General features: G+C 46.3%; 1 protein-coding gene across 1 annotated transcript in view; it reads right to left on the reverse strand.

The window, feature by feature from the left end:
• LOC132834023 (signal-induced proliferation-associated 1-like protein 2) overlaps positions 1-27,476 on the reverse strand; it is a 427,470-nt gene that overhangs the window by 361,286 nt on the left and 38,708 nt on the right. Inside the window, exon 3 of the mRNA XM_060852741.1 lies at positions 24,505-24,693. Coding sequence (XP_060708724.1) covers positions 24,505-24,693 — 189 coding nt within the window. The remainder of the gene's footprint in view (positions 1-24,504; positions 24,694-27,476) is intronic.

Genomic DNA, 27,476 nt, shown 5'->3' on the forward strand with positions numbered 1-27,476 from the left:
AGAGAGAGCGATTGACAGAGAGAGAAAGATTGATTGACACAGAGCACGAGTGACAGAGAGAAAGCGATTGACAGAGAAAGTGCGATTGACAGAGAGAGCGATTGACAGAGAGAAAGAGCGATTGACAGAGGGAAAAGAACGATTGACACAGAGAGAGAGCGTTTGACAGAGAGAGAGCGATTGAGAGCGCGATTGAGACAGAGAGATTGAGAGTGATTGACAGAGAGAGGGAGAGATTAACGGAGAGAGCGCGATTGACAGAGAGAGCGCGATTGACAGAGAGAGCGCGATTGACAGAGAGAGAAAGAATGACAGAGAGAGAAAGATTGACAGAGGGAGAAAGATTGACAGAGGGAGAAAGATTGACAGAGGGAGAAAGATTGACAGAGAGAGAAAGATTGACAGAGAGAGATTGACACAGAGCACGAGTGACAGAGAGAAAGCGATTGACAGAGAGAGAGAGCATTTGACAGAGAGAGCGTTTGACAGAGAGAGAACGCTTGAGAGAGAGAGAGCAATTGAGAGAGAGAGAGAGCGATTGAGAGAGAGAGGCAAGTGACAGAGAGAGAGAGATTGACAGAGAGAGGGCACGATTGACAGAGAGAGGGTGCGATTGAGAGCGAGAGAGAGAGAGAGAGAGAGGGCGATGGACAGAGACTGAGCGATTGACAGAGAGAGCGCAGTGGACAGAGAGAGCGCGCGGTGAACAGAGAGAGAGCGATTGACAGAGAGAGAGCGATTGACAGAGAGAGAGCGGTGGACAGAGAGCGCGAGATGGACAGAGAGCGCGAGATGGACAGAGAGGGCGCGATGGACAGAGAGGGCGCGATGGACAGAGAGGGCGCGATGGACAGAGAGGGAGCGCAATCGAGAGAGAGAGAGCGATCGAGAGAGAGAGAGCGATGGATAGAGACAGAGCGATGGATAGAGACAGAACGATGGATAGAGACAGAGCGATTGGCAGAGGGGGCGCAATTGACAGAGAGAGGGTGCGATTGACAGAGAGAGGGCGCGATTGACAGAGAGAGGGCGCGATTGACAGAGAGAGGGCGCGATTGACAGAGAGAGGGCGCGATTGACAGAGAGGGCACGATTGACAGAGAGAGAGTGATCGAGAGAGAGAGAGAGCGCGATGGATAGAGACAGAGCAATGGATAGAGACAGAGCGATTGACGGAGAAAGAGTGAATGACAGAGAGACAGCGATTGACTGAGAGACAGCAATTGAATGAGAGAGAGAGAGCGCGATTGACAGAGAGAGAGAGAGAGAGAGAGAGACAGAGAGAGAGAGAGATTGAGAGAGAGAGATTGAAAGAGAGCGAAAGTGACAGAGAGAGAGAGATTGACAGAGAAAGAGAGAGAGAGATTGACAGAGAGAGAGAGAGAGAGAGAGAGATTGAGAGAGAGCGATAGGGAGAGAGGATTGAGAGAGAGAGAGAGAGAGAGATTGTGAGAGAGCGAGTGACAGAGCGGGTGACAGGGAGCAATTGACAGAGACAGAGAAAGCGATTGACAGAGAGGGCGCAATTGACAGAGAGAGGGCGCGATTGACAGAGAGAGAGAGCGATTGAGTGAAAGAGAGCGATTGAGTGAGAGAGAGCGATTGAGAGAGACAGAGCGATGGATAGAGACAGAGCGATGGATAGAGACAGAGCGATTGACAGAGACAGAGCGATTGACAGAGACAGAGCGATTGACAGAGACAGAGCGATTGACAGAGAGAGCGAGTGACAGAGAGAGAGAGAGATTGACAGAGAGAGATTGAGAGAGCACGGAAGTGACACAGAGAGAGAGATTGACAGAGAGAGAGAGCGATTGACAGAGAGAGAGGATTGAGAGAGAGAGGATTGAGAGAGAGAGGATTGAGAGAGAGAGGATTGAGAGAGAGAGATTAACAGAGAGAGAGATTAACAGAGAGAGAGCGATTGACAGGGAGAGAGAACGATTGACAGGGAGAGAGAGCGATTGACAGGGAGAGAGGATTGAGAGAGAGAGGATTGAGAGAGAGAGGATTGAGAGAGAGAGGATTGAGAGAGAGAGATTAACAGAGAGAGAGATTAACAGAGAGAGAGCGATTGACAGGGAGAGAGAACGATTGACAGGGAGAGAGAGCGATTGACAGGGAGAGAGGATTGAGAGAGAGAGGATTGAGAGAGAGAGAGAGATTGAGAGAGAGAGAGATCGAGAGAGAGAGAGATCGAGAGAGAGAGATTGACACAGAGCGTGATTGACAGAGAGAGCGATTGGGAGAGAGGATTGAGAGAGAGAGAGTGACAGAGCGAGTGACAGAGCGAGCGAGTGACAGAGCGAGCGAGTGACAGAGAGAGCGAGTGACAGAGAGAGCGAGTGACAGAGAGAGCGAGTGACAGAGAGAGCGAGTGACAGAGAAAGCGAGTGACAGAGAAAGCGAGTGACAGAGAGAGCGAGTGACAGAGAGAGCGAGTGACAGAGAGAGCGAGTGACAGGGCGGGCGCGATTGACAGAGAGCGATTGAGTGAGAGAGAACGATTGAGTGAGAGAGAAAGCGATGGATAGAGACAGAGCGATGGATAGAGACAGAGCACGAGTGACAGAGAAAGCGATTGACAGAGAAAGCGTGATTGACAGAGAGAGAGAGCGCTTGACAGAGCGAGTGAGCTACTGACAGAGAGAAAGAGCGATGGACAGACAGAGGGCGCGATGGACAGAGAGAGGGCGCGATGGACAGAGAGAGAGCGATTGAGAGAGAGAAAGTGATGCATAGAGACAGAGCGATGGATAGAGACAGAGCGATTGACATAGAGAGAGCGATTGAGTGAGAGAGAACGATTGAGTGAGAGAGAACGATTGAGTGAGAGAGAAAGCGATGGATAGAGACAGAGCGATGGATAGAGACAGAGCACGAGTGACAGAGAGAAAGCGATTGACAGAGAAAGCGCGATTGACAGAGAGAGAGAGCGATTGACAGAGAGAGTGATTGACACAGAGAGAGAGCGATTGACAGAGAGGGCACGATTGACAGAGAGGGCACGATTGACAGAGAGCGCGATTGAAAGAGACAGACAGCGATGGATAGAGACAGAGCGATTGACAGAGAGAGCGCGATTGACAGAGACAGCGATTGACAGAGAGAGAGCGATTGACAGAGAGAGAGCGATTGACAGAGAGAGCGCAGGTGACAGAGAGAGCGCAGGTGACAGAGAGAGAGAGATTGACAGAGAGAGAGAGCGATTGACGCAAAGAGGATTGAGAGAGAAAAAGAGAGAGAGATTGAGAGAGAGAGATTGAGAGAGAGAGATTGAGAGAGAGAGATTGAGAGAGAGAGATTGAGAGAGAGAGATTGACACAGAGCGCGAGTGACAGAGAGAAAGCGATTGACAGAGAAAGTGCAATTGACAGAGAGACAGCGATTGACAGAGTGATTGAGAGAGCGATTGGGAGAGTGATTGAGAGAGAGAGATTGAAAGAGAGAAAGACTGAGAGAGAGAGAACGACAGAGACATTGACAGAGCGAGTGACAGGGAGAGCAAATGACAGATAGAGCGAGTGACAGAACGAGAGCGATTGGGAGAGAGAGATTGAGAGAGAGAGAATGACAGAGAGATTGACAGAGCGAGTGACAGAGAGAGCAAGAGAGAGAGAAAGCGATTGACAGAGAAAGAGCGACTGACAGAGAGAGGGCGCGACTGACAGAGAGAGGGCGCGTTCGACAGAGAGAGGGCGCGTTCGACAGAGAGAGGGCGCGTTCGACAGAGAGAGGGCGCGTTCGACAGAGAGAGGGCGCGTTCGACAGAGAGAGGGCGCGTTCGACAGAGAAAGAGAGAGAGAGAGAGAGAGCGAGCAATAGACAGAGACCGAGCGGTGGACAGAGAGCGCGCAGTTGACAGACAGAGAGCGGTGGACAGAGAGAGAGAGCGCGGTGGACAGAGAGAGAGAGAGCGCGATTGACAGAGATAGCGCGACTGACAGAGATAGCGCGACTGACAGGGATAGCGCGACTGACAGGGATAGCGCGACTGACAGAGAGAGAGCGGTGGACAGAGAGAGAGAGAGCGCGATTGACAGAGAGAGCGCGGTGGACAGAGAGAGCGCGGTGGACAGAGAGAGCGCGGTGGACAGAGAGAGAGTGATTGACAGAGAGCGGTGGACAGAGAGACCGCAATGGACAGAGATAGCGCGGTGGACAGAGAAAGAGCGATGGACAGAGAAAGAGCGATGGACAGAGAAGGCGCGATTGACACAGAGAGAGCGATGGACAGAGAGGGCGCGATGGACAGAGAGGGCGCGATTGACAGAGAGAGGGATCGAGAGAGAGAGAGAGAGCGCGATGGATAGAGATAGAGCAATGGATAGAGACAGAGCGATTGACAGAGACAGAGTGATTGACAGAGAAAGAACGATTGACAGAGGAAGAACGATTGACAGAGGAAGAACGATTGACTGAGAGACAGCAATTGACTGAGAGAGAGAGAGAGCGATTGACAGAGAGAGATTGAGAGAGAGAGAGAGAGAGAGAGAAAGAGAGAGATGGAGAGAGAGAGAGAGATGGAGAGAGAGAGAGAGATTGAGAGAGAGCGCAAGTGACAGAGAGAGAGAGATTGAGAGAGGGAGATTGAGAGAGGGAGATTGAGAGAGGGAGATTGAGAGAGGGAGATTGAGAGAGGGAGATTGAGAGAGGGAGATTGAGAGAGGGAGATTGAGAGAGAGAGATTGAGAGAGAGAGATTGAGAGAGAGAGATTGACACAGAGCGCGAGTGACAGGGAGAAAGCGATAGACAGAGAAAGTGCGATTGGTAGAGAGAGAGAGCGATTGACATTGAGTGATTGACACAGAGAGAGCAATTGGGAGAGAGGATTGAGAGAGAGATTGACAGAGAGAGTGACAGGGGGCGATTGACAGAGAGGGCGCGATTGACAGAGAGGGTGCGATTGACAGAGGGAGGGCGCGATTGAGGGAGAGAGAGCGATTGAGGGAGAGAGAGCGATTGAGGGAGAGAGAGCGATTGAGGGAGAAAGAGAGAAATTGACAGAGAGAGCGATTGGCTGAGAGAGCGCGATTGGCTGAGAGAGCGCGATTGACTGAAAGAGCGCGATTGACTGAAAGAGCGCGATTGACTGAAAGAGCGCGATTCTCTGAGAGAGAGAGATTGAGAGAGAGAGAGAGCGATTGACAGAGAGAGAGCGATTGACAGAGTGAGAGAGATTGAGAGAGAGAGAGATTGAGAGAGAGCGCAAGTGACAGAGAGAGAGAGCGATTGACACAGAGAGGATTGAGAGAGAAAGAAAGAGAGAGATTGAGAGAGAGGCGAGAGATTGACACAGAGCGCGAGTGACAGAGTGAAAGCGATTGACATAGAGAGGGCGCGATTGACACAGAGAGAGTGATTGAGAGAGACAGAGCGATGGATAGAGACAGAGCGATTGACAGAGACAGAACGATTGACAGAGAAAGAACGATTGACGGAGAAAGAACGATTGACAGAGACAGCGATTGACTGAGAGACAGCAATTGACTGAGAGAGAGAGACAGCGACTGACTGAGAGAGAGAGAGAGAGAGAGATTGAGAGAGAGATTGAGAGAGAACGCAAGTGACAGAGAGAGAGCGATTGCCAGAGAGAGAGAGAGAGCGATTGACAGAGAGAGAGAGATTGAGAGAGAGAGCGCGGTGGACAGAGAGAGCGCGGTGAACAGAGAGAGAGCGGTGGACAGAGAGAGAGCGGTGGACAGAGAGAGAGAGAGAGAGAGCGAGCGCGGTGGACAGAGTGAGCAGTGGACAGAGAGCGCGATTGACAGAGATAGCGCGATTGACAGAGATAGCGCGATTGACAGAGAAAGAACGATTGACAGAGAGAGAGATTGAGAGAGAGAGAGATTGAGAGAGAGAGAGAGATTGAGAGAGAGCGCAAGTGACAGAGAGAGAGAGAGAGAGAGGATTGAGAGAGAGAGGATTGAGAGAGAGAGGATTGACAGAGAGAGATTGACAGAGAGAGATTGACAGAGAGCGTGAGTGACAGAGAGAGAGTGATTGACAGAGAGAGCGTGATTGACAGAGAGAGCGCGATTGGGAGAGGGGATTGAGAGAGAGAGATTGAGAGAGAGCGATTGAGTGAGAGAGACCAATTGAGAGAGAGAGCTATTGAGAGAGAGAGAAAGCGATGGATAGAGACAGAGCAATGGATAGAGACAGAGCACGAGTGACAGAGAGAAAGCGATTGACAGAGAAAGTGCGATTGACAGAGAGAGCGCGATTGACAGAGAGAAAGAGCGATTGACAGAGAGAATGCGATTGACAGAGAGGGTGCGATTGACAGAGAAAGAGAAAGCGATTGATAGAGAGAGCGCGCGATTGATAGAGAGAGCGCGCGATTGACAGAGAGAGGCCGCGATTGACAGAGAGAGAGAGTGAGAGAGAGAGCGCGGTGAACAGAGAGAGAGAGCGGTGGACAGAGAGAGCGCGGTGGACAGAGAGAGCGCGGTGGACAGAGAGAGAGAGCGCGGTGGACAGAGTAAGCAGTGGACAGAGAGCGCGATTGACAGAGATAGCGCGATTGACAGAGAAAGAACGATTGACAGAGAAAGGACGATTGACAGAGAGACAGCGATTGACTGAGAGAGAGAGAGAGAGCGATTGACTGATGGACAGAGAGTGAGATTGACAGAAAGAGAGATTGACAGAAAGAGAGAGAGTTTGACATAGAGACAGGTCGACAGAGAGAATGATTGACAGAGAGAGAGAGAGAGAGAGAGTGATTGAGAGAGGAATGGAGTGGTTGACAGAGAGAGCGATTGACAGAGAAAGATTGAGAGAGAGAGAGAGAGATTGAGAGAGAGAGAGAGAGATTGCGAGAGAGAGATATTGACACAGAGCACGAGTGACAGAGAGTAAGCGATTGACAGAGAAGGAGCGATTGACAGAGAGAAAGAGCGATTGAGAGAGCAATTGAGAGTGCAATTGAGAGAGAGAGATTGAGATTGAGAGATAGATTGAGAGAGAGATAGATTGAGAGAGAGATAGATTGAGAGAGAGAGAGAGAGAGAGAGAGAGAGAGAGATTGACAGAGCGAGTGACAGAGCAAGTGACAGAAAAAGAGCGATTGACAGAAAGAGAGATTGACAGAGAGAGAGCGATTGACACAGAGAGAGCGATTGACACAGAGAGAGCGATTGACAGAGAGAGAGCAGTGGCCACAGAGAGCGTGGTGGACAGAGAGAGAGCGCGATTGACAGAGAGAGCGCGATGGACACAGAGAGCGATGGACAGAGAGTGAGATTGACAGAAAGAGAGATTGACAGAAAGAGAGAGAGTTTGACACAGAGACAGGTCGACAGAGAGAATGATTGACAGAGAGAGAGAGAGAGGGAGGGAGTGATTGAGAGAGGAATGGAGTGAATGACAGAGAGAGCGATTGACAGAGAAAGATTGAGAGAGAGAGAGAGATTGTGAGAGTGAGATATTGACACAGAGCACGACTGGCAGAGAGAAAACGATTGACAGAGAAAGTGCGATTGACAGAGAGAGAGCGCGATTGACAGAGAGAAAGAGCGATTGACAGAGAGAAAGAGCGATTGACAGAGAGAAAGAGCGATTGACAGAGCGATTGAGAGCGCAATTGAGAGTGGAATTGAGAGAGAGAGAGATTGAGAGAGAGAGAGAGAGATTGACAGAGCGAGTGACAGAGCGAGCGATTGACAGAGAGATTGACAGAAAGAGAGAGATTGACATAGAGACAGGTCGACAGAGAGAGAGTGATTGACAGAGAGAGAGAGTGTGATTGAGAGAGGAATGGAGTGGTTGACAGAGAGAGAGCGATTGACAGGGAAAGATTGAGAGAGGGAGAGATTGAGAGAGAGAGAGAGATTGCGAGAGAAAGCGATTGACAGAGAAAGAGCGCGATTGACAGAGAGAGAGCGTGATTGACAGAGAGAAAGAGCGATTGACAGAGAGGGTGCGATTGACAGAGAGGGTGCGATTGACAGAGAGGGTGCGATTGACAGAGACAGAGCGATTGACTGAGAGAGCGCGATTGACTGAGAGAGCGCGATTGACTGAGAGAGCGCGATTGACTGAGAGAGCGCGATTGACTGAGAGAGCGATTGACAGAGAGAGCGATTGACAGAGAGAGCGATTGACTGAGAGAGAGCGATTGAGAGCGATTGACAGAAAAAGAGCGATTGACAGAGAGAGAGCGATTGACAGAGAGAGAGCGATTGACACAGAGAGAGCGGTGAGCAGAGAGAGCATGTTGGACAGAGACAGGGCGCGGTGGACAGAGAGAGCGCGGTGGACAGAGAGAGAGCGATTGACAAAGAGCGATTAACAGCGAAAGAGCGATTGACAGAGAGAGCGCGATGGACAGAGAGCGCGATGGACAGAGAGAGGGCGCGATTGACAGAGACGGCGCGATTGACAGAGACGGCGCGATTGACAGAGACGGCGCGGTGGACAGAGAGAGCGCGGTGGACAGAGAGAGCGCGGTGGACAGAGAGAGCGCGGTGGACAGAGAGAGCGATTGACAGAGAGAGAGCAATTGACAGAGAGAGGGCGATGGACAGAGAGAGCGGGCGATGGACAGAGAGAGCGGGCGATGGACAGAGAGAGAGCGCGATGGACAGAGAGAGAGAGCGATGGACAGAGAGAGAGAGCGATGGACAGAGAGAGAGAGCGATGGACAGAGAGAGAGAGCGATTGACAGAGAGAGCGATTGACAGAGAGAGAGCGATTGACAGAGAGCGCGATTGAGAGAGCGATTGACAGAAAAAGAGCGATGGACAGAGAGAGCGATTGACAGAGGGAGAGCGCGGTGGACAGGGAGAGCGCGGTGGACAGGGAGAGCGCGGTGGACAGGGAGAGCGCGGTGGACAGGGAGAGCGCGGTGGACAGGGAGAGCGCGGTGGACAGGGAGAGCGCGGTGGACAGGGAGAGAGCGGTGGACAGGGAGAGAGCGGTGGACAGAGAGAGAGCGATGGACAAAGAGCGATTGACAGCAAAAGAGCGATTGACACAGAGAGAGCGATGGACAGAGAGAGAGCAATGGACAGAGAGAGAGGGCGATGGACAGAGAGAGAGAGCGATGGACAGAGAGAGAGAGAGAGCGATGGACAGAGAGATGGCGCGATTGATAGGGAGAGAACGATTGAGTGAGAGAGCGAGAGTGATGGATAGAGACAGAGCGATGGATAGAGACAGAGCGGTTGACAGAGACAGAGCGATTGAGAGAGAGAGAGCGCGATTGAGAGATAGAAATTGACTGTGAGAGAGCAATTGACTGAGAGAGCGATTGACAGAGCGATTGACAGAGAGAGGGTGATTGATAGAGAGAGAACGATTCACAGAGAGAGCGTTGCCAGAGAGAGAGAGATTGAGAGAGAGAGATTGAGAGAGAGAGATTGAGAGAGAGAGATTGAGAGAGAGAGATTGAGAGAGATTGACACAGAGCGCGAGTGACAGAGAGAAAGCGATTGACAGAGAAAGTGCGATTGACAGAGAGAGAGAGTGATTGACAGAGAGAGAGCGATTGAGAGAGCGATCGGGAGAGAGAGATTGACAAAGAGAGAGTGACAGAGAGCGACAGAGAGAGCGTGACAGAGAGAGCGATTGACACAGAGAGGGCGCGATTGACACAGAGAGGGCGCGATTGACAGAGAGAGGGCGCGATTGACAGAGAGAGGGCGCGATTGACAGAGAGAGGGTGGGATTGACAGAGAGAGGGCGGGATTGAGAGCGATGGACAGAGACAGAGAGATTGACAGAGAGAGCGCGGTGGACAGAGAGCGCACGGTGGACAGAGAGAGCGATTGACAGTGAAAGAGAGATTGACAGAGAGCGCGATTGACGAAAAAGCGCGATTGACGAAAAAGAACAATTGAAAGAGTAAGAGCGATTGACAGAGAAAGAGCGGTGGCCACAGAGAGAGCGGTGGACAGAGGGAGCACGGTGGACAGAGGGAGCGCGGTGGACAGAGGGAGCGCGGTGGACAGAGGGAGCGCGGTGGACAGAGGGAGCGCGGTGGACAGAGGGAGCGCGGTGGACAGAGGGAGAGATTGACAGAGAGAGCGGTGGCCACAGAGAGAGCGGTGGACAGAGGGAGCACGGTGGACAGAGGGAGCGCGGTGGACAGAGGGAGCGCGGTGGACAGAGAGAGAGATTGACAGAGAGAGAGATTGACAGAGAGAGAGATTGACAGAGAGAGAGATTGACAGAGAGATTGACAGAGTGAGCGATTGACAGAAAAAGAGCTATTGACAGAGAGATTGACAGAGAAAAAGCGATTGACAGAGAAAGAGCGATTGACAGAGAGAGAGAGAGAGCGATTGACAGAGAGAGCACGATGGACAGAGAGAGCACGATGGACAGAGAGAGCACGATGGACAGAGAGAGATTGACAGAGAGAGATTGACAGAGAGAGATTGACAGAGAGAGATTGACAGAGAGAGATTGACAGAGAGAGATTGACAGAGAGAGATTGACAGAGACAGAGGGAGTGATTGAGAGAGGAATGGAGTGGTTGACAGAGAGAGAGCAATTTACAGAGAAAGATTGAGAGAGAGAGAGAGAGAGAGAGATTGAGAGAGAGAGAGAGATTGCGAGAGAGAGAGAGATTACAAGAGAGAGAGATATTGAGACAGAGCACGAGTGGCAGAGAGAAAGTGATTGACAGAGAAAGTGCGATTGACAGAGAGAGCGATTGACAGAGAGAGCGCAATTGAGAGAGAGAGAGAACGATTGACAGAGAGAAAGAGCGATTGACAGAGAGAAAGAGCGATTGACAGAGAGAGTGCAATTGAGAGTACAATTGAGAGTGCGATTGAGAGAGAGAGATTGAGAGAGAAAGATTGACAGAGAGATTGACAGAGCGAGCAATTGACAGAAAGAGCGGTGGACAGAAAGAGCGGTGGACAGAAAGAGCGGTGGACAGAGAGAGCGCGGTGGACAGAGAGAGCGCGGTGGACAGAGAGAGAGCGGTGGACAGAGAGAGAGCGGTGGACAGAGAGAGAGCGGTGGACAGAGACACAGCGATTGACAAAGAGCAATTAACAGCGAAAGAGCGACTGACAGCGAAAGATCGATTGACAGCGAAAGATCGATTGACAGAGAGAGCGTGCTTGACAGAGAGAGCGCGCTTGACAGAGAGAGCGCGCGATGGACAGAGAGAGTGATTGACAGAGATTGACAGAAAGAGAGAGAGAGTTTGACATAGAGACAGGTCGACAGAGAGAGAGTGATTGACAGAGAGAGAGAGAGAGAGAGAGAGAGAGTGTGTGTTATTGAGAGCGGAATGGAGTGGTTGACAGAGAGAGAGCGATTGACAGAGAAAGATTGAGAGAGAGAGAGAGATTGAGATAGAGATTGCGAGAGAGAGATATTGACACAGAGCATGAGTGGCAGAGAGAAAGCGATTGACAGAGAAAGTGCGATTGACAGAGAGCGCAATTGAGAGAGAGAGAGAGCACGATTGACAGAGAGAGAGAGAGCGATTGACAGAGAGAGAGAGCGATTGACAGAGAGAGCGATTGAGAGTGCAATTGAGAGAGAGAGATTGAAACAGAGAGATTGACACAGAGAGAGCGAGTGACAGAGCGAGCGACAGAGCGAGCGATGGACAGAGGGGGTGATGGACAGAGAGAGAGCGGTGGACAGAGAGAGAGCGATTGACAAAGAGCAATTGACAGCGAAAGAGCGATTGACAGGGAGAGCGCGATTGACAGGGAGAGCGCGATTGACAGGGAGAGCGCGATTGACAGGGAGAGCGCGATTGACAGGGAGAGCGCGATTGACAGGGAGAGCGCGATTGACAGGGAGAGAGCGAGTGACAGGGAGAGAGCGAGTGACAGGGAGAGAGAGAGAGCGATGGACAGAGAGAGAGTGATGGACAGAGAGAGCGATGGACAGAGAGAGAGCGATTGAGTGAGAGAGCGATTGAGAGAGAGAAAGCGATGGATAGAGACAGAGCGATGGATAGAGACAGAGCGATTGACAGAGAGAGCGTGGTTGACAGAGAGAGCGTGGTGGACAGCGAGCGCAGTGGACAGAGAGAGCGCAGTGGACAGAGAGAGCGCAGTGGACAGAGAGCGCAGTGGACAGAGAGAGAGCGATTGACAGAAAAAGAGCGATTGACAGAGAGAGAGCAATGTCCACAGAGAGAGCGGTGGACAGAGAGAGAGAGCAGTGGACAGAGAGAGAGCAGTGGACAGAGAGAGAGCGATTGACAAAGAGCGATTGACAGCGATAGCGCGATTGACTGAGAGAGAGCGATTGACTGAGAGAGAGCGATTGACTGAGAGAGAGCGATTGACAGAGAGAGCAATGGACAGAGAGAGCAATGGACAGAGAGAGCAATGGACAGAGAGAGCAATGGACAGAGAGAGAGCAATTGAGAGTGCAATTGAGAGAAAGAGATTGACAGAGAGAGAGAGATTGACAGAGCGAGAGACAGAACGAGTGACAGAACGAGTGACAGAGCGAGCGATTGACAGAGAAAGAGCGATTGACAGAGCAATTGAGAGAGAGAGAGAGAGATTGACAGAGAGAGCGACGGACAGAGAGAGCGAGCAGTGGACAGAGAGAGAGCGATTGACAAAGAGCGATTGACAGCGAAAGAGCGATTGACAGAGAGGGTGCGATTGACAGAGAGAGCGCGATTGACAGAGAGAGCGCGATTGACAGGGAGAGCGCGATTGACAGGGAGAGCGCGATTGACAGGGAGAGCGCGATTGACAGGGAGAGCGCGAGTGACAGGGAGAGCGCGAGTGACAGGGAGAGCGCGAGTGACAGGGAGAGCGCGAGTGACAGGGAGAGAGCGAGTGACAGGGAGAGAGAGAGCGATGGACAGAGAGAGAGTGATGGACAGAGAGAGCGATGGAGAGAGAGAGAGCGATTGAGTGAGAGAGCGATTGAGAGAGAGAAAGCGATGGATAGAGACAGAGCGATTGACAGAGACAGAGTTATTGAGAGAGAGAGAGAGAGAGAGCGATTGAGAGAGAGAGAGACATTGACTGAGAGACAGTGATTGGCTGAGAGAGCGCGACTGACTGAGAGAGCGCGATTGACTGAGAGAGCGCGATTGACTGAGGGAGAGCGATTCACTGAGGGAGAGCGATTCACTGAGGGAGAGCGATTCACTGAGGGAGAGCGATTGACTGAGGGAGAGCGCGATTGACAGAGAGAGGGTGATTGATAGAGTGATTGACAGAGAGAGAGCGATTGAGAGAGAGAGATTCAGAGAGAGAGAGAGATTGAGAGAGAGCGATTGACACAGAGAGGATTGAGAGAGAAAGAAAGAGATTGACAGAGAGAGAGATTGAGAGAGAGATTGACACAGAGTGCGATTGACAGAGAGGGCGTGATTGACAGAGAGGGTGCGATTGACAGAGGAAGAACGATTGACAGAGGAAGAGTGAATAACAGAGAGAGCGCGATTGACTGAGAGAGAGAGAGAGAGAGAGAGAGAGAGAGAGTGATTGACAGAGAGAGCGATGGACAGAGAAAGAGCGATGGACAGAGAGCGCGATGGACAGAGAGCGCGATGGACAAAGAGCGCGATGGACAAAGAGCGCGATGGACAAAGAGCGCGATGGACAAAGAGAGATTGACAGAAAGAGAGAGAGAGTTTGACACAGAGACAGGTCGACAGAGAGACAGTGATTGACAGAGACAGAGAGAGACTGTTATTGAGAGAGAGAGAGAGAGTGATTGAGAGATAGAGAGATATTGACACAGAGCACGAGTGACAGAGAGAAAGCAATTGACAGAGAAAGTGCGATTGACAGAGAAAAAGTGAATGACAGAGAGAGTGCGATGGACAGAGAGGGTGATCGACAGAAAGAGAGAGAGTGTGACATAGAGACAGGTCGACAGAGAGAGAGTGATTGACAGAGAGGGAGAGAGAGAGTGTGTTATTGAGAGAGAGAAAGAGAGAGAGTGATTGAGAGAGGAATGGAGCGGTTGACAGAGAAAGATTGAGAGAGAGAGAGAGAGAGAGAGAGATTGCGAGAGAGAGATATTGACACAGAGCGAGTGACCGAGAGAAATCAATTGACAGAGAAAGTGTGATGGACAGAGGGAGAGCGCGATTGACAGAGAGAACGCAATTGACAGAGCGAGAGAGCAATTGACAGAGAGAAAGAGCGATTGACAGAGAGAGAGCGATTGAGAGAGAGAGAGAGAGCGATTGAGAGAGAGAGAGCGCGATTGGGAGTGCAATTGAGAGTGCAATTGAGAGTGCAATTGAGAGAGAGATTGACAGAGAGAGTGATTGACAGAGAGAGATTGACAGAAAGATTGACAGAAAGAGAGAGAGAGTTTGACATAGAGACAGGTCGACAGAGAGAGAGTGATTGACAGAGAGAGAGAGAGATTCAGAGATGAATGGAGTGGTTGACAGAGAGAGAGTGAATGACAGAGAAAGATTGAGAGAGAGAGATTGACACAGAGCACGAGTGACAGAGAGAAAGCAATTGACAGAGAAAGTGCGATTGACAGAGAAAGAACGATTGGCAGAGAGCGCGATTGACAGAGAGAGAGCGATGGACTGAGAGAGAGATTGATAGAGAGAGATTGATAGAGAGAGTGATTGACAGAAAGAGAGAGAGAGTTTGACATAGAGACAGGTCGACACAGAGAGAAAGAGAGAGTGTTATTGAGAGAGAGAGTGTTATTGAGAGAGAGAGAGAGAGAGAGATTGAGAGAGGAATGGAGTGGTTGACAGAGAGCACGATTGACAGAGAAAGATTGAGAGAGAGAGATTGAGAGTGATTGACAGAGAGTGAGAGTGATTGACAGAGAGAGATTGACAGAGAGAGGTTGACAGAGAGAGAGTGTTATTGAGAGAGAGTGATTGAGAGAGGAATGGAGTGGTTGACAGAGAGAGAGCGATTGACAGAGAAACTTTGAGAGAGAGAGAGAGATTGCGACAGAGAGATATTGACACAGAGCATGAGTGACAGAGGGAAAGCGATTGACAGAGAGAGCGATTGACGGAGAGAGAGCGCGATTGACAGAGAGCGCGTTTGACAGAGATATGACGCGATTGACAGAGAGAGGGTGGTATTGAGAGCGATGGACAGAGACAGAGCGATTGACAGAGAGAGCGTAGTTGACAGAGAGAGCGTGGTGGACAGAGAGAGCGTGGTGGACAGAGAGAGCGTGGTGGACAGAGAGAGTGCGGTGGACAGCGAGCGCAGTGGACAGAGAGAGCGCAGTGGACAGAGAGAGCGCAGTGGACAGAGAGAGAGCGATTGACAGAGAGAGAGCAATGTCCACAGAGAGAGCGGTGGACAGAGAGAGAGCGATTGACAGAGAGAGAGCAATGTCCACAGAGAGAGCGGTGGACAGAGAGAGAGAGAGCAGTGAACAGAGAGAGAGCAGTGGACAGAGAGAGAGCAGTGGACAGAGAGAGAGCGATTGACAAAGAGCGATTGACAGCGATAGCGCGATTGACAGCGATAGCGCGATTGACAGCGATAGCGCGATTGACTGAGAGAGAGCGATTGACTGAGAGAGAGCGATTGACTGAGAGCGAGCAATTGACTGAGAGCGATTGACAGAGAGAGCAATGGACAGAGAGAGCAATGGACAGAGAGAGCAATGGACAGAGAGAGCAATGGACAGAGAGAGAGCAATTGAGAGTGCAATTGAGAGAAAGAGATTGACAGAGAGAGAGAGATTGACAGAGCGAGAGACAGAACGAGTGACAGAGCGAGCGATTGACAGAGAAAGAGCGATTGACAGAGCAATTGAGAGAGAGAGAGAGAGAGATTGACAGAGAGAGCGAGCAGTGGACAGAGAGAGAGCGATTGACAAAGAGCGATTGACAGCGAGGGCGCGATTGACAGAGAGCGCGATTGACAGAGAGAGAGCGATTGACAGAGAGAGAGCGATTGAGAGAGAGAGAGCGATTGACAGAGAGAGAGCGATGGACAGAGAGAGAGCGATGGACAGAGAGAGAGCGATGGACAGAGAGAGAGAGAGCGATGGACAGAGAGAGAGCGATGGACAGAGAGAGCACGATGGACAGAGAGAGAGCGATGGACAGAGAGAGCACGATGGACAGAGAGAGAGAGAGAGGGAGAGAGAGTGTGTGACTGACAGACAGAGAGAGTGATTGACAGAGAGACAGGTTGACAGAGACTCAAATTGACAGAGGGCGGGGTTGACAGAGAGAGAGAGAGAAAGAAACAGACAGACAGAGTGAGACAGAGAGAGAGAGAGAATGACAGAGAGACAGGTTGACAGAGAGAGAAAGAGCGTGACAGACAGAGAGAGAGTTTGACATCGAGAGAGAGAGATTGACAGAGAGAGAGAGAGCGATTGACAGACAGTGAGAGCAATTGACAGAGAGAGAGAGAGTGATTGACAGAGACACAGATTGACACAGTGTGACAGTGTGAGATTGACAGACAGAGAATGACAGAGAGACACATTGACAGAGAGAGAGAACATGACAGGCAGAGAGAAAGTTTGACATCGAGAGAGAGAGAGTGATTGAGAGAGACAAAGAGAGAGAGAGATTGACAGAAAGGGAGCGAGACACAGAAAGGGAGAGAGTGATTGACAGAGAGAGAGAGAGAGAGAGTGTTATTGACAGAGAGAGAGAGAGAGAGAGAGAGAGAGAGAGAGAGAGTGATTGAGAGAGGAATGGAGTGGTTGACAGAGAGAGAGTGTTATTGACAGAGAGAGAGAGAGAGAGAGAGAGAGAGTTATTGACAGAGAGAGAGAGAGAGAGAGAGAGAGTGATTGAGAGAGGAATGGAGTGGTTGACAGAGAGGGAGTGGTTGACAGAGAGAGAGATTGACAGAAGGAGAGATATTGACAGAGGGAGAGAGATTGACACAGGGAGAGAAATTGACAGAGGGGGAGAGAGAGAGAGAGTGAGTGAGTGTTTGACAGTGAGAGAGAGAGAGATTGACAGAGGGAGAGATTGACAAAGCGAGGGAGAGAAAGTGTGATTGACAGGAGAGAGAGAGAGAGAGAGAGAGAGAGATTGACACAGCGAGGGAGATTGACAGAGAGAGGCAGATTGACAGTGGGAGATAGATTGACAGAGGGAAAGAGAGAGAGAAAGAGTGATTGACAGTGAGAGAGAGAGAGGTTGACTGAGGGAGAGAGATTGACAGTGAGAGGGAGGGAGGTCGGCAGTGGGAGAGGTCGGCAGTGGGGGAGAGAGAGAGAGAGAGGTCGGCAGAGAGAGAGAGATAGAGAGAGAGAGAGAGAGAGAGGTTGACAGAGAGAGAGAGTGATTGACAGACAGAGGGAGAGATTGACAGACAGGGGGAGAGATTGACAGACAGGGGGAGAGATTGACAGACAGGGGGAGAGTGTGGTTGACAGAGAGCAAGAGAGTGGTTGACAGAGGGAGGGAGAGATTGACAGACAGAGGGAGAGAGAGACTGACAGAGGGAGAGAGAGACTGACAGACAGAGGGAGAGTGTGGTTGACAGAGAGCGAGAGAGTGGTTGACAAAGAGTGAGAGAGGTTGACAGACAGAGGGAGAGGTTGGCAGAGGGAGGGAGAGGTTGGCAGACGAAGGGAGAGGTTGACAGAGGAAGAGGGAGGTTGACAGACAGAGGGAGAGAGAGATTGATAGACAGAGGGAGGGAGAGATTGACAGACAGAGGGAGGGAGAGATTGACAGACAGAGGGAGAGGTTGACAGACAGAGGGAGAGGTTGACAGACAGAGGGAGGGAGAGGTTGACAGACAGGGGGAGAGGGTGATAGAGGGAGAGGGAGGGTGACACAGGGAGAGAGAGGCTGGCAGAGAGAGGCTGATAGAGAGAAAGAGGGGCTGGCAGAGACAGGGAGAGGATGACAGAGAGAGTGTGATTGACACAGAGAGTGAGAGAGAGAGAGATGCAAGGGCAGAGAAAGGAAAAGGAGTGAGAGAGAAGAGTGAAAAGAGGTGTCAAAGCTCCATGGCTCAGAAGTATTTGGAGCAGGTGAACTCTGATCAGCAATGATTATGCTTCAGATACTAGAGATACCCATGTTTAATGGAAAGCTTGCAACTTTAGCAGGGTTGGAGGGGATTGATTGCTGAAAGTAAACAGAAGATAGACTAACTCTCAGCCAATAACAGAATTGTTAATGCAGTACAGATTGTTATGCTATAACATGTGTTTCATTAACGGAAATTCACTGTGAACGTGATTGATGATTTGGGGACACTGTACTTAAAAATGCGAACTTTTAAAACACGTGTTTACTGTTACGCCATCACATCATCAACACTAAGTGCTGTTTTTAAAGAGCGATTTTTGTATAATGCTTGGAACTACATTATTGTCACTGGGCGAAAATCCTACAACTCCCTTCCTAATGGCCCCGAGAGTACCTACGCTCGACGGACTGCAACGGTGCAAGGATGCAGCTGACCACTACTTTCTTAATGTGACTGAGTCAGTGATATTCAGTACATCGCATGACAAAACAAATTTAAATCATTGTTATGTATTTGGATTTCCAAAAGGCATTCGATAAAGATGTCTGCACAAAAAATATTTGTACAATCTAAGAGTTCATGGCATTAGGGTAAAATTTCAGCAAGGTTAGAGTGTGATAAGCTAACAGCAAGCAGAGAATCAGGGCAAATGGGACATTTTCAAATTGGGTAAACTGTAAGTAGTGGAGTGCCATAATGCAGTGTTTGGGCCTCACCTATTTAGAATCAATATTAATAATGTGGATAAGGACACCAAGTGTGTGGTGGCTAAAGTAGCTGATGACACAAAGGCAGTTCAGAAAGAAAGCTGAGAAGAGATTACCAAATGTGTATCTGGATGTAGATAGGTTAGGTTAGGAGAGTGGGCAACATTTGGCAGCTGGAATATAATGGGAAAATGCGAGTATAGCCACTTTGTCAGGAAGAATATTATTTTAATGGAGTGAGAGATGCAGAATTACAGTTCTGAAGAAGTCATACTGGACTCAAAAGGTTAAATCTGTTTCTCCCTTCACAGACGGTGCCAGATCTGCTGTCTTTCTCCATCATTCACTGCATTTATTTGTGATGCAGAGGGACCAGAGATTCATTTATATGAATCTTAAATTGTCAACGGGTAGGTACAACAAAACAATTGGGCAACAGGGAAAAGTTTGGCCCTGATTACAAGGGAAAGTGGAATATAAAACTAGTTAAGCGTTACTACAGTTCTGCAGAGCCATAGTGACAGCATACCTGGTGTACTGCACTGATGTGGAAGTGCTGGTGTTGGATTGGGGTGGACAAAGTTGAAAATCAAACGACACCAAGTTATAGTCCAACATGCTTATTTGAAATTACAAGCTTTTACAATGCTGCTCCTTCATAAGGTAGCTAGCTGGTGGCATGTGATTTCTAACCTGATCTACAGTCATCAAGACTCGAAATGTTAGCACGCTCCCTCTCCAAGGACGCTGTCTGACCCACTGTGATCTCCAGCATTTTTTTTCAGTACAGATTCCAGCATCTTTTAATTATAGGAGGATACAATTGCATATAATTTTATTAGAAGGCAGTTCATTACACCAATTCCTGGGATGAAGAGATTGTTGTAAAAAGAAAGGTTGAGCAGATTTAACCTCTACCCATTGAAGTTTAGAAGAAAGAGTGGAGATTTTGTTAAGTCATACAAAATTTTTAAGGGACCTGACTGGGTGAATGGTGGAAGGATGTTTCCTTTGTGGGGAATCTAGAACAAGTAGCATAGTTTAAAAATAACATCTCTCCCATTTATTTTTTTTCCTGAGGTTATTAGGTGTTGGCATTTTTTCACTTCTGTCATTAAATATATTCAACATTCGGCAAAATTTTTGATTTGACAAGGCAATTAAGGGGCAAGGGAGCCAAAGAAGCAAGTGAAGTTATGGCCATAGTAGATCAGCCATGATCTTATCAAATGATGGTGAAGGCCCAAGTAGTCTACTATTACACCTATTTGTTAGGGTCTTATGATTGTACACAATCCCAGATACTTCTGAAAACAAATGTTGGCGATTACAGCAGGTCAGACAGCAAATATGGAGAGACAGCAAGCTAACGTTTTGAGTCTCGATGACACTTCACCAGAGTCTCCGATGAGGAGTCATCAAGACTCGAAATGTTAGCACGCTCCCTCTCCAAGGACACAGACTGACCCACTGTGATCTCCAGCATTTTTTTTCAGTATAGATTCCAGCATCTGCAGTAACTTGTTCCCAGATTCTTCTTGCGATGTGAGGGCTATGTTTCTGGACTCTCACCCGTTTTATTGGGGCAGTTATATTTTTGGCCTTGCCATTTCCTCTGACCTCAAATACAATACACACATCTCACGCAGTGCAAAGCTAAGGCCAAGAAGAACAATTCCCTCTTTAGTGACACCCATTTGCCTTTCAAAACTTCTCTGATCTTCATATTGCCCCAACCCATCAATGAAGGCTCTTTCACAGCTCTCTTCTGCTTGATCGAATAGAAGAAATTTTGTTGTCAATAAGTGATCCTACTCAATGACAATATTTACATGTTTTGATGCCTCCTTCCTTGTTGGTTATAAATTCATCATTCTTCACTATCCTCCATTTATCCTCATCACACTGAAATTAAGAGTTAACAAGCTCAGTCATTCTTTTCCACAGAAAATTCTAGCATCTCTCATTATTTCTCTTCTCTTACAATTAATTGGTGTTTTACTCCAAGCTTGGCATCAATCCAACCATTCCTCTGATCTGTCTTGTTTTAAACCTTACCTGTTCCAACCTCAATTGGAAAAATAAGGAACCACTGAAACACCCATACTCAAGATATCCCTCTCTGATAGGACTCTAAACCAACTGATTATACCATAAAATTAGACAAAGTAAATAGTTAAAAACGTACTTTCTTCTTTTCTTGGGATGTGGGTGCTTTCAGCCACACAACATTTACTTTCCATTCCTGGGTGTCTTAAAATTGAGAGGGAAACATGTCGTGTGGAATTCATTCACTTAGTGAATTAAGTAACTTGCTACCATAGGCAACAACCATTCTGTTCATTGTACAAGAGGAGACAGCAACATGCCATTTTCGACTTTTGTTGGTACTCAATTTTACAATAAGTCATTTTACTGAGGAGGTCAATTTGCTTGCTTCAAAAAGACTGAAAGGTGGTCTTGAAATTAAGTTTATCTCCTTGGAGCTGAAAATGTGTTGCTGGTTAAAGCACAGCAGGTTAGGCAGCGTCCAAGGAACAGGAAATTCGACGTTTCGGGCCAGAGCCCTTCATCAGGAATGCTCTGGCCCGAAACATCGAATTTCCTATTCCTTGGATGCTGCCTAACCTGCTGTGCTTTAACCAGCAACACATTTTCAGCTCTGATCTCCAGCATCTGCAGAGCTCACTTTTTACTCGAAGAATTTATCTCCTTGGAAACAAAAACAGGAATTTGTGGAAAAAAGAGCAGGTCTGACAGCATCTTTGGAGAGAAAGTAGAATTAACGTCCCAAAATATTAATTCTCCCCAGAGATGCTGCCAGACCTGCTGGGTGTTTCCACAAATTTCTGTTTCTATTTCTGATTTCCAGCATCCAAAGTTCTTTGGTATTTTCATTTATTGCCTTGGCCTGTATTCACCACCCAGGTCTGGACAATCATGAGTTTTTCATGATGAGTAGATCAAATTTCCCTCTGATTGCAGCTGGGCCCAAGGGAATTTATATGCAGCAATTGAAAGATAGTCTGATTTTAATGAGAGACATGGAGCCAGTGGCAGCCAACAACTTGGAATCATCAACAGCTGATGTCACAGCACTGGTACTTGAAATACCAGACAGTTCAGCCATGAGAAAACAAGGAGCTAGGTAAAGCAAATCTGAACACACATGTTCTCAAGAAGGTCAAACCCTAAAGAGTGGTCCTCCACTAATGTTAATCTGACTGGTTTCAAACAATGGTTCCACGTTACTGTAATCCATGAAGCGTAATGACCTCTACTATAGCATTCAGATCCCATAATTATTCAGATGCATTGGATTGTACTAACCCTGCCATAAGTATTTTCCAAAGTACGACATTGCTTTGTAAAACAACTTAAAATTAACAATATTTTTCCATTGTTAAAAATAATTATAAACACTCCACAAATTAAGCTGAATGCAAAATGTCTGACTTAAATACCAACAAAATTTTCAGTCTGCTAAAATGAATCAACAGCGCAACTATTTTTCGAACCAATTTCCTATTTACCGGATAAATGTGATGTAGTGCTATTTGGTGAACTATTCATGTCAGCCAAGCATCTGATTGAATTGAATCAGTATGAATACAGCAATTCAACAAATGAACAGGATAAGGATTATGCAAGGCAGATAAATCTCTATACTTATAATGCATAGACAGCTGTGAATTATTTATCAGACTTTGAACAGTTCAGCTTTTCATTATGCTTTGTTGAACAATGGACTGCCTTTTGAGCATATTTCAGGCATGAAATGCTATAGTAGTCTTTACTCAACTACTAAAGTTTAATGATAAAATTGAACCTGTTCTCACAATATAATTGTCATCAGAATGTATCACACCCTTTACTTGCTTGTGAAATTCCCCAATATCTTAATCATATGAGGAGACAGGTTAATCAGTCATTGCTGGCATATAAAGCTGTTATTATGGTAACACTAATTCAATCCACAGGGCAATAGCTCTTCATTTTATCATTTTTGGTTAACCCTTTTGGAACCAATGTGTCATTTTTGAACAAATTACATAATCTATTTTAGCTCGTTGGCTGCACAGCAGGTTTGTGATGCAGTATGATACCATTTGCATGGGCTCAATTCTTGTACCAACTGAGGGCACCATGAAAGACTGTCCTTCTCAATATCCTCTTGCCTGAGGCATGGTGACCCTCACATTAAACCACCACCTATCATCTTTGTATAATTAGAGAGCAGCTCTATAGTCTGGTACAACCACAGTGATTTTTAACTTCATCTCTTTTGATTTTTTTTAATCCATTCAGGGATTGGCTTTTTAGGTTTCCCAATGCTTTCTAGAGAGAATCTATTCCATGGAGATGACTTTACAAGGAACTTTAACAGTTTGTATGGAATTTCTCAGGGAGATATAAGATAAATAAGTAGACTTATCTACTATGCTTTGGCATCAATCAGTTTTAAACTTATTAATAGAATATATAAGTAGACTTTTTTTCCCTATTTCAAGATGTTGATATTTCACATTTTTAAAATCTAACAAACTCAGTATGCATGTATTCCAAGTTGATCACCTTCTTTTTTACTTTGTCTGAAGCTACTGTACACCACAAACAACCAAACAGATACCAACAAGAGTCACTAAACATTTATTATATTAAACTGTTGTAACCAGCTGAAGATGAGATTGACTCTGGTCTTACCAAACAGTCTTTATGATAGACCACAAAACATGTGGAAGGGGCAATCCAGAAAATGTAATACATCAGAAGCTGCGTATACTCCCTCTTGCATGCAAGTACGACTAGAAAGGCCAGCATTTATGAGCAGTCCTAATGTGTGGGTCCTGTTAGGGGCCTAAATACTCCCACCCATTCTCTCATCTTCATCCAGTCTTAATCTTCTGAGTCAAGATCTTTTCTCACTATAGAACTGATCTCATCTTTTATTAATAGAGTGACTCACTACCTCCTTTTCTTTTCTTCCTGGCCTTCAGAAATGTGAAAAACCCTTGAATATTCAGGTGCCAATCTCAGTCACTTGGCAACCACATATCTACAATGGCCATCATATCTTTATTCTTATTTGTACTATCAATTCATTTATCTTGTTATAAATGTTGCATTCATTCAGGTAAAGAGAAGATGGTGATCATGGTTTCCACTACCTCTACCCTAAACTCTGAATCCCCTCTCAAAACCATTCTAACCCTCCATTTCACATTGGCTTTTGTTTTGTGAAGTGCCCTAGGATAATTCACCACATTAAAAACAATAATACAAATATAAGGATTAACTGTTGTTTAAACTTTCTTTCCTCACAAGATCATTTCAAATTTCAACAATCATACAATTCGACACAACCTCTTGCTTTTTTGATAACTCTTATTTCTGCTGGATGCTTGAGTTCTTTTTCAAATTTACATAATTAAACAAAATATGCTTGCTCTAATCATATAAAGCAGTAAAACATAATAATGAAACAACGGCAAAATTTCCAAGAGAAACATGCCATTCTGTGCAATATATGGAAAACAATTGAGAGATTAGTGTCCTGAAACAAGTAAAAGCCAAACCTTTTACAGGCCTATTAACTTTTTCAGTATATTTGGAAGTTTCTATGTTTGTTCTGAGCTTGAAGTTGTGCATTACTGGAAAAGATTATGGTTGTAAACATTTACAAAAGTTTATTTCAGTCTTTTTCAATATGTGTTACTGCTAACTAATTGCTCAATGTCGGTGTCCCCATCTGCTTGTTGCTTGCTCATTCAGGGGTTTGCAATCTGCTCATTGTTCCAGCAATAATTCAACATGGATTGTTCTTTTTTTTAAGTAAAAGACAGACTTGAGCCAATCAGATTCACTTTATTGTTTGAAAACTTACCCCTTGTTCATCAAGTTTCAGCAACTGTTCCATTACTTTGGGAGAATTTGAAGCTACCCGAAGGCACTGGATATTCACCTCAGGAATCACATATTCCAGTACCTCCTTCATTGGCAAACCTCGAGCTGTGCCATGTCGAGCTGTGGATGGCACAGCATCTTCTAGCACAGCACCTCTCAGAGTGGAAAGCTAAAAACAGAACGGGGAAAAAAAACAATGTTTCAAGTTGGGAACTACATCCTTTTGTGATTATACAATCAATACACAAGCATACAAAATTCAGCAATAGTTTGACAAGTTAAATGTCAGAAGATGCACCTTCAGCCTGGAGAGACAGAACAAGGGGTCAGTTATTTAAGATAGTTCAGGATAAATGACTTCATACAAAGGGTTGAAAACCTTTCGAATTTGCTTTGCAGAGAGTCAGAGATCCTCAATTGTCGATTATATTCAAGTCTGAGACTTATAGCTTTGGTTGCTCAGCAAATCAAGTGATTGCATGGAAAGTATAGCTGAAGTAGAAGATCATCCTGATTTTCTTGACAGTGAAGGCTGTCTTAAAGGTTTCTATTTCTTATGTTCCTGGATTTTCTTTCATCTGTGCCTACCCATCCCTGCCTCCCTATTGCTTGTGATTTCTTTGCAGCCGCATACTCAGACTCCTTGCCTCTCTTTTGTTGCCTGCTGTGCTCTTCTTTTCATGGCTGTTCCCCTTCAGTTAAAAGAAACAATGCCTATTCATTAAAGAAAGGAAGAAGTACGTGGTCTTAGTGGTGGTACAGAAGAAAGCTCTCTTGAAGTTAAATATATGGCAATTACGATAGAGCTCAGTTAGAGGGGGGATTGGTACTGGTTCCAAGGAACAGTTTGTAGTAGGGATTAAAGATAGTGGTTTTGGTATTTCCAAAACTTGGGGAAGATTTTGCTTGTGGTAGGAGATGTTGACTGAGTTGACTTATAAATTAGTAACAATGCAAGTTCCAATAGAAATGTTGATGACAGACAGTTGGGTGTTGTTAGCAAATATGTGCAACCACTGGAGTTGCATTTTCTGGTCATGTCGCTACCATATCATAAGATTTACAGAAACTATGGAAAAAGATTCAGAGCAAACTACCATAAAAATATTTTATCAGAGAAGAGTCATTTTCAGAATGTTATGAATGAGGTGGCAAGAGCTGCAAAGTTAATTGCATATAAAGAGGAAATGGCTCTGATTCAGAGGAAGTGCCTTCCCAAAGAGGTAAAGGTGCCAAAGGCAGAGCCCCTGATTCGTGAAAGAGGTGAAGAGTATAATCAAAAAGATGGCACATGACAGATGTTAGTTGAGAAGTGTGGCATTTCTGATGAAGGGCTTATGCCCAAAATGTCAATTCTCCTGCTCCTCAGATGCTGCCTGACCTACCGCGCTTTTCCAGTGCCACACTTTTTGAGTCTGATCTTCAGCACCTGCAGTCCTCACTCTGTCCACATGACAGATGTAAGGTTGATAATGCAAGTGAAAACCAGACTGACTCCACAAAGTTCAGCCGGATGGGGAAAAAAAAAGAGGGGTGCAAAGAGAGAATATGAAAAGATTGGCATCGAAACCAAAGGGGTATCCAAAGTCTTTCATAAATATTTAATCAATAAACGGTCAGTAAGAAGTAGTGTGGGATATTCAGGGACAAAAAAACCCTGAAGTCATTGCACCATTACTCTGATTAGAGTTGAAATCATAATTACAGATCTTACTTTGTGATCTATATTATGACATAAAGAAGGGGTCAGTATGCAAAAACCCAAGATTGAAGAAGCTATCAGAAATATATGTTGTCTAGCTTATATGTGCAACTAGAGTTTTGAAAAATTACCTTTAAATGTACTTAATAACAAACACAATGCTGCAATTCAGGAAATAAATATTTTTTAATACTAGCCTTATTTTTTGGGTTTTGAAGCCAAGCTATAATGAGGAAATATGTCTCACAATACAAAGAACAATGAAAGTAGCAGATTTTGTTAGATCAAACATCTCTCATCGTTATGCATGAGAAACAGAGGCTCTGAGCAACTGCAATCTCCATTTAAAAATGTGATGAATATACCCCACTTGCTGAATGAATGCAATAGCATTCAAGACGCTAAACACCATTCAGTGTTTCACTTGACTGGTTTCCCACCCTCTACATTACAAATGCACTGCCACCATTATTGGTGCTCAGTGACACTAGTATATGCCATCCACAAGATGCACTACTGCATCTCCACAGCATCTTCTAAACCCACAATCTTCACTGCATACAAGAACAAACGCCATCCTAACAAATAAATATATCATCATTCCTTCACTATCATTCGGACAATGCCTTACAACTCCCTCCCAGTAATACTGTGAATGTTACGACAGCACAGGGACTGCAGCAAGTCAGGAAGGCAACTCACCATCAAACCTTCTCTGTGATAATTAAAGATGAGCAAAAATGCTGACCTTGCCAAATGTAAAATGAACACTTGAGAATCTTTCACTTGCCATTGCTAAATACACAGATGTGTAATATATAAAAATGTACATCCTTAAGAATAATCTTTTGATGTGGCATTTCTATCTGAATGCACTCTAGTGCAGTTTGATCATAATTTATGTAACCAGCACTCAAGATGGTGGAATTTTGAATAAAAATTCTGTTCAGCACATAGAATTTTCACTATCATTTGCATTGATTTAAAGAGACTGCACTAGAAGTAAATGTTGTTAGAGAACTGGCTGTGCCCAAACAACAAGTTAATTGCGACTGGGAATTTTGACTAATTATGCTAAAATGTTTTGGCACAGTTTCATAAACAGATACATTTTAAAAGTTTTTTTTCCCCAAAAGTCTGCTACAGATTATTATTATCTCAATCTTGACGTTTTACAAAAAAATCATGGCACTTTCATTGATTTAATTTCAGATTACTCACAGGTGGTTTATTGATATGGATTTAAAAGT

The sequence above is a fragment of the Hemiscyllium ocellatum genome, chromosome 3 (genome assembly GCF_020745735.1).
Source record: "Hemiscyllium ocellatum isolate sHemOce1 chromosome 3, sHemOce1.pat.X.cur, whole genome shotgun sequence".
Taxonomy (NCBI): Eukaryota; Metazoa; Chordata; class Chondrichthyes; order Orectolobiformes; family Hemiscylliidae; genus Hemiscyllium; species Hemiscyllium ocellatum.